This window comes from Lotus japonicus, chromosome 1 (assembly GCF_012489685.1).
Source record: "Lotus japonicus ecotype B-129 chromosome 1, LjGifu_v1.2".
NCBI classification, from domain to species: domain Eukaryota; kingdom Viridiplantae; phylum Streptophyta; class Magnoliopsida; order Fabales; family Fabaceae; genus Lotus; species Lotus japonicus.
In genome coordinates this window covers 121,058,493-121,066,258 of record NC_080041.1, presented here as the reverse complement: position 1 = coordinate 121,066,258, position 7,766 = coordinate 121,058,493, and the positions used below count along the sequence as shown (strand labels likewise).

At 33.5% G+C, this 7,766-nt stretch overlaps 1 protein-coding gene across 1 annotated transcript; it reads right to left on the bottom strand.

Moving 5' to 3' along the window:
* Positions 1–1,382: 1,382 nt before the first annotated feature.
* Positions 1,383–6,893, bottom strand: LOC130729963 (protein DETOXIFICATION 21-like). Its single transcript, XM_057581817.1, has 8 exons — positions 6,470–6,893; positions 5,758–6,296; positions 5,309–5,395; positions 5,098–5,154; positions 4,235–4,473; positions 2,956–3,074; positions 1,867–1,953; positions 1,383–1,779 (listed from the first exon to the last, which is right to left on the bottom strand). The coding sequence occupies exons 1-8, from the start codon at positions 6,734–6,736 to the stop codon at positions 1,696–1,698; spliced, it is 1,479 nt and encodes a 492-aa protein (XP_057437800.1). The 5' UTR covers positions 6,737–6,893; the 3' UTR covers positions 1,383–1,695.
* Between the last annotated feature and the right edge of the window lie 873 nt (positions 6,894–7,766).

The following is a 7,766-nucleotide window of genomic DNA, read 5'->3' as shown; positions in this document are numbered from 1 at the left end:
CAGCTATTCACTTATTAATTAAAACAGTGATATATAATATAGAAATTATATACAGACAACATACATACATGTAAGGACAAGATGTTAGAATATAATATTTAATCATTCATGTGGTCTTTATCCAATAGTTTAAGTTTTTAGAATAAATAATTAATAATTAATTGGTTGTTTGATATGGTATCAAAGTCTTTATGATATGGGCGGACCCACGTGTAGGCTGGGTGTGGCTATAGCCACACCAGATTTTTTTAATTTTTTGTTGTTAATATCGTATATAGCGGCGGTTCTAGATCCGCCGCTAAAAGTTTTGTGTAAATGTATGGCGACGGTAGAAAGCACCGCCATTGCTTAATAAGTATAAAATCAAAATTCACGCTTAGCATCAAATTAGAACGCGGTTTTTCTTTCTTTCTTTCTTCCATTGCTGCTTTTCGGCAACTTAAAACCCTTTTTCCCAAAAATTGAAAACCCACCAATCTTCACCTTCCTAAATTTCTCAACTTCGTAATTCACCTTACTATGCTACACACAGTTCATGTTGGATGATCTTTTCCTGTTTCTATTTTTTTTTTTCAATTTTCAATGATTTTTTTTGGTTTATGAGCTTGTTGCACGTGTTGAGTTAGATCGATTTTTTGGATAAGAATTTTTGCTTGTGAACTCAGCAGATCTGAGTTTTTTGATGGAACCATGTTGGGTTTGGAGCTACCTCCGTTTATTTTTGCTAATGAGTTTTCCTGTTTTGATTGTTGGTTCGTGCCTGCAAATTTTAGAATGTTAAATTAACAACATTGTAATGTTTTCTCCCAAAAAAGCAAAATTTGTCATTTTTACTGCACAAATTAGTCTTAACTTTACATAGTTGAATAAACTTTTGTGCTTTTCATGTGAGATTATAGCTACTTCTTTCTTGCTACCTAATATAATTTCTACTTTGTATTTTAGTCTATAATTTATTTTATGTTTAGCCACACCAATATATAATGTCTGGATCCGCCCCTACTAAGTGGTCTAGAGTTCTTAAGCTGTTGGTAAGGACTACATGAATGGTTTTATATTATATTTTAACATATCCAAAAGCTTAAGCTTTTGGATGATTTGTTGTTTGACATTGTCATGTATTATGGGCAGCTGGATTGTTGGTTTTGCTGGGCAAGAACAGGGTGGGAATGCTCTCATGGCTGAAGCCTCGGTGTTACGGGATGGTTTGCGTCTGGCTTGGGATCGAGGTTGGAGGCATGTGGTGTGTGAAGTGGATTTGGCGGAGCTTCTGCAAGTGTTGCATCAGCGTGAGAATGGAAGCGTCTTTCCTCTTGCAGTGGAGATTTGGAGCGTCTTGGACATGAACTAGGAGGTTTCCTTAAATAGTATCCCCCGTGACTGTAACTAGGTGGCAGATCATATTGCAAGGATCATCGCTCGTACCTTGGATCAAGAGTTTGCGGTTATGGAGGTTCCTTCCTTTGAGTTGGAAGTTCATCTCCTTAGGGATGTTAGTTTAGTTTCCTTGTTTTGTTAGCTTTCCGATGGAGAAAAAAAAAAAATTAATAAACTCAAGTAATTGTACGAATATTATATCTAGTTATCGTCTATGAAAATAAAATATGATTGGAGAAATTATCATCCAAATCAAGTTAGAAATAATATTGTTTCTAGCCTGTACTATACAAATAATTCATATGCAAGGTGTACTCTTTAGCTTGAAATGTCTGATCTGCTATTTGGCTCTATATTCTCCATGACAGCCCATTTGTTAACACGATTTCGAGTTATCACTACCTGAAACATCATATGTAACTTTTGTTACTTTTCCTAAACGCATACTCAATTTCATAATAATAGATCCAACAGAACAGTATTTATTACCTGATTTTCCCAATCAGTTTTCAGTGTGATTGTAGTTACTATTACGGTTTGAACAAATGTTCCAAACAACATTCCAATCCAAACACCCTGCATCAAAAGTGGCACATATATGACACTTGTCCCCCTTTTAATAAAGACATGATATGGGAAGGAACATGTATTCAATTGTGAAGTTATACAAATTATGTTGTACAAATAAAATAATATAAATACTAGCCATCTAATTAATATATGATATACGGTATGTTATTAGTTTGATGTATTCACATTCACTCTATTCATCATATATATATATATTTTATTTTACCACATCACTCATTATATCCCAAATCTCTTAATTTTTTTTTTCTGTTTCTATCTCACTCTAGTGATGGAGAGGAACTGAGAGATGAAAGTATTATTTTCCATATAATATTGATTACCATTCTTCACAAATGTATAACAAAATGTGATTGGTTCACACTCGAAATTTACCCTCCATTGATATATTCACATTCACTCTCTATTCATCATATTTTCACTTTTTTTACCACATCTCTCATTATATATTCCAAATCTCTCAATTTTTCTTTTCTATTTCTATCTCACTTTGGCGGTGAAGAGAAACTGAGAGATGAAAGTATTACTTTCCATATAATATTGATTACTATTCTTCACAAATGCATAATAAAAATAATTTATTCACACTTACCCTCCATTGACAAAGATAATAGAGAAAAGAGATATGAAATATATAATATGTGATGTTATAAAAAAAGAATTTAATGTGTGTGCATCGTCAGTGTAAATTTTATTTACACAGTTACCAAATTGAATTCCGCCACATCAAATATATTCTTGTTTTGCTCCAACATATCTAAGGTGAAAGTTATAATTCCACCTACGTGGTATGCTGTGATTGGTTGTTAGTGTAAAACTGTTTTACACTGACAGGGCATATCCATTAAACACATAAAAAAAAGAGAAATACAAAGACTAGAAAAATTAAATGGAAATTGTATAAAATAAAAGTGAGTGAGAAAATATAATGTGTAAAGTAAGTTTTGCACAAGCGTCTATATATGTAATTACAAATGATAAATGAGCTACCTTTACTTGCAAATGTATAAGGTTGCCAAGAACCAGTCCAACAGGAATACCGATGAAGTAATAACAGCCTATGTTTACACATGCTACAACACTTTGCCAGCCAGCTCCAACAGAAACTCCTATAATTAACAACAGTTCTAGTCTGTAAGGAGAACTTAGGCAGTTAAGTTTGTTGAGTCTGTTAGTGAATCAGTTATGGTTCAGTTAGAAAGAGAATGAATTGTATTGAATGAATTGAATGGTAGTTACATCAATTACATGACTAACTTATATAGTGTGAATAGCTCAACTGAATGAATAACAAACCCTAACTAATTCTAACTGAACCATAACTGATTCACTAACAGACTCAACAAACTTAACTGCCTAAGTTCTCCTTACATAGTCAGTAGTCCATGCATAGTTCAAGAACTAACCATAGTTTTGATCTTAATATATGAATAATAATCTTAGAAAAAATTATATGATCATTTTATGCATATATATATGCTTGGCAAGGAAAGAAATGAATCTTGAAGACCTATTAAAATCATTGTTCAACTTCAATATTGACCTATAGTAATCATCTAGTAGTATTGCACTTTTATCCTTTGTTTGTTTTCATTTGTATTTTGGTGTTGCCGTGTTGGGCTTGTACATGAGCCTATATGTGTTATCATGTCCAAGATTTTTAGGGCTTGTGTATTTACCCAAATAAGAATTGTGCTTTACACTTCAAGCCTAATAGGCTAACATATAAGTGTAGGAGATAACGAATATGATCATTGAGTTGAGGATCGGATATGAGCCAGACTTGACCCATTTAGTTCTCTAGGTCGTCGCTTCTAGCAACAGTCTTTGTGTTTTAGAATTTTTGTTCATTTTGAATGTATAAAGTATTTTTTGTGAGATTAGAGACTCTTCACATTTTCTCTCTAAATAAACACTTGAGAATTATAAAAAAGATGTAAGGCCTTTGTGCCTTCTCTTCTCCTCTTGAAGACTTGTGACGTCTCGTCTATCTTCTATCTCATCTATTTGTGATTCTTGCATGCCTTTGGTAATTTTTCCTAGAGATTCAAGGTGTTAAATCCATCACTTACTTGAAAATTCATGGATATGAGCATGTATCCACATCACATTTGCACTTCATGTGATCGAGTTTTAATTAGTTCTACAACTTTTCATTTAAAAATCAAAATTCATTTGGGTATGCAGTTTCAGACCAAATGTTTCACTCTAGTTTTGATCAAATGAATAAAAAGAAAAATTAGATGATAATAATAATAGTAATAATTACCAGAGAGAACAGGTTGAACACTGTTCAACAACATGGATATTGACAATAAAGGAGATAAGTCCCCAACTGCTTCAGCTACCTTTGGGTCTGAAGTGAAAATATAAGAAAGTCTTTCCCTCAAAAATAGAAACACAAAGAATAACACCAAACCAATGGAAAATGATGTGAGAACTGTTATTAGAATGGAAAATTTTGCAGCTTTTGAATCGCCTCTTCCAAGCTCATTTGAAACTCGGACACTGCATGAAAATCATTAAATCAATAACACCCAATCATTCAACTACTTTGTGATTGTTATAATAGTTGTTGTACATAAAGTATTAGAGATAAAACTTGTAGAAAATGTGTGCCGATTATAATTTAAAATAAATCATAAAGTCTCATTACACTCATTAATATTATTAGGCCACCTAAGCAGGTGATTTTATCCAAAGTAAATCTTAGGTGATTTAGACAAGCATTTTGAAAAATGTCATAATATACCGATAAATATTAGTTATAAAAAATGTGGGTTGTTTGATTTTTGTTTAATTTTCTGTATTTAAAAAGAGTTTTCCTAAACTATTTGAATGAGGTTTTTTAAGTTAAAAATTTGTAATTTGAAAATAAAAAACAAAAACAGAAAACATCGCTAAGCTATTTGCAGATTTTAGTTTAAAAAATTGAAAATAAGAATTATTTTTGAAAAAAGCTTTGGATACAAGTTTTTTAATTTTTCTATTTAAAAAAAAAACTGCAAAAAAATATGATCTGGTGCTTTTCCTTTGTACACAAAATCACAACATCTATCCCCCTACCCCTTCCCTCCAAAAAGAAGACATGTTTTGATGAAAAATGATATTGTGGTCGTTAAGAACGATTACCTAGCAGCAACAAAGAAACCCAGGGCTATCATCATCTCCCACCCATGGATACTGAGGCTGCAAAAATAATACTTTTAATCAAATCAATTTTAATATGAAGAATCAGGTGGATCATGTCCCTTCATATAAAATTTTGAAGTAAAAATAAATGTAAGAATGAGAAATATAGTAATAGTCCAAATTAATAAAAAAAGGAATGAGATTTAATTACCATATGGCCAGAGCATCAATGGAAACCTCTGCATTTTTCATGTTCCCTGTTATAATAATTAAAATTGAGTTGTACCAGATCTCAACACTGTAAAAGGAACCATAGCTTTATGTTAGTCCTACATCTCTTCCATTACATAAATATTGTGTCTCTTTTTCTAATCACTAATTGGTATATATATTGTTTGTTTCACCATATTTACTTAAGAGGAAGGAGAAGTTAGATATAGCAAAGATGGGATCCTGGTTTGGCAATAGTCAATTACAAGTTATATAACATGTTTGAAATAGTTTTCTTTTTTCTCAAAATCAATTCTGAAATCCAGAAGCTACTCACGTAACAGAATTGATTCGGACCTCAGAACTAATTGTACAAAGATTTCCAAACATGCTCTAGTACTTGATCTTAAAAATTGAGGATAAAAATCCTAAAATCACTTGAGTTCTTACCATGTCATAGCTCCAGAGTACAAGGAAAGCTTGATAACAGGCCAGAGATCTTTGAAGGCCAAAAATGAGAAACCCATCCATGTGTCAGGGCACTGAGTCATGATAAACACAAGCTGCCCAAAATTTGGTATCCAATATGCTAAAATTGTTGATGTCATTGCCCCATTGAGCCCAAACTTGAACTTAACAGTTAGAAGCCATGACAGAAACACATGAATTGAAATAGAAACTGCTCCTAAATATGCAATAATCTTGTTCTTGCTCTGTGCTTGAAGGAACGTTTGGCAAGTGAATGACACAGAGAAAGCAAAGATGATACCTATTGCCCATAGAGAAATGCTTCTTGCAACTTGAGCAATTTTTTTGTCTTGGCCTAAAGCCTCTAAAATTGGGGTTGTGAAGATGTAAATAGGAAGAAGCAAGATTGAGGTTAAGAACAAGATTATCCATGATCTTTGAAGATACACTCCAAGCATTTCATATCTTTTGGCACCATATGCTTGCCCACATAGAGTTTCCAGTGCACTTGCCATCCCCAGCTATAATTTTAAATTTAGTATGTTTGGATCAGATTCTCTTTTCTCAAAATCAAATAGACATCCAGAAGCTTCTCGCTAGAATTGATTTTAACCCTAAAATCAATCTCAGAAGAATTTTCCAACATGCACCTAGGTTTAAGGAAAGAGAGCAATTAAGGTAGAGGAACACTTACCAGTACACCATTTGCAAACCTGACAAGCACTGTTTGGACAACAGCATAGGCAGCTAGTTCTGTGGAACCAATATGTCCAATGAAGAATTGACAAACTACTATTATTCCAAAGTATGAAAACCTTGTAAATATGGCAGGGCCTGCTACCATCCACATCTTCTTGCTTTCTTTCCATGCCCTTTTCCTTAGTGACTCTTCCTCTTGATCAACACTCTCCTCTGTATAGTTTTGGTCCTGCAAAATGTTCTCCTCTTGTTCCTTTCCCATTTCCACCACTAGAATGGAGCTGCTAAATATAAAAGCATGTATTGATCTAACACTTACAAAAGCCAGCACCACCTCAGTGATGCCACTAGAAATACCATCACTGGTGATTTAAATTCTTTTTATCCTTTTTAATTTGCAGATATCCAGTAAAAGAAGTGATACAGTTTGTTGGTATTACTTTTCAGCAAGTCTAGAGCCATTTTTATATGAAAAGAAATTAATAAAAGTTATGGACAATTCGAATAACATATGTTAGAATTTATTTTCTATTTGGAATTGATTGGTGTACTTTTGTTTTATTAGAAATGAGTTGAATGGAGGGTAGTGTTTGAAATTGCATTTGAAGGTTTGTGTTCTAAAGGCATAGTCGAATCCATCATAATGTCCTGAATTTGGCCATGATTGGCATGCCTCATGTTCCAAGGAACTTTTCCCATGGTAGGTATGACCATTGTGGTCATAATCAGGTTCTAATAGATCGCTTGAGGCATTCCCCTACTTGGGACATTAAAAAACAAAGAATTCGAGTAGAAAGCCGTAGGGGTACCTCTGAGGGCATGTATCTAGGCATTTCTAGAGTCTCAAATCTTTGGCTCGAATTAACCTACATGTTCTAAGGTGTGTTGCACACGATCTGACTAACAATTGGAGACGTGGGTCGTGGGAGAGTCTCGGGTGGCATCACGTCCACATTAAGAGGAGGTAACTGTTTTGAGGCAGTTGTCCCTCGAGGATGTTCAAGGCTATGCTCAATACTACCTACATTTTCAGAACTTGATGAGCTTCTGATTCTTTTTACATTGGTTATTGAAGTGTAATTTCCACTTCTCGAATGCATTAACTGAGATTACTTTGAAAAATATCTCACAGTCACTAGGCATGCCAATTTGTTTATTCGTGAAAATAACACGGGAAAATAAAAGTATCCAAAGAGCAATTTGGGGACTTGGATAAGGTCCTCCACATATGAAACTTTTCATTTGTGTGATTTCAAAATGTGTTGTAGTACTCAAATTACAAAAAAAAACAT

Bases quoted from the DNA above. Each gene is read 5' to 3' on its own strand.
- LOC130729963 (XM_057581817.1), bottom strand. From the start codon at position 6,736: ATGGGAAAGGAACAAGAGGAGAACATTTTGCAGGACCAAAACTATACA. The intron at 5,155-5,308 runs GTAATTAAATCT...TTATTTTTGCAG, and splicing joins ATTGATGCTCTGGCCATATG to CCTCAGTATCCATGGGTGGG. The intron at 3,075-4,234 runs GTAATTATTACT...TGTTAATTATAG, and splicing joins TGTTCAACCTGTTCTCTCTG to GAGTTTCTGTTGGAGCTGGC.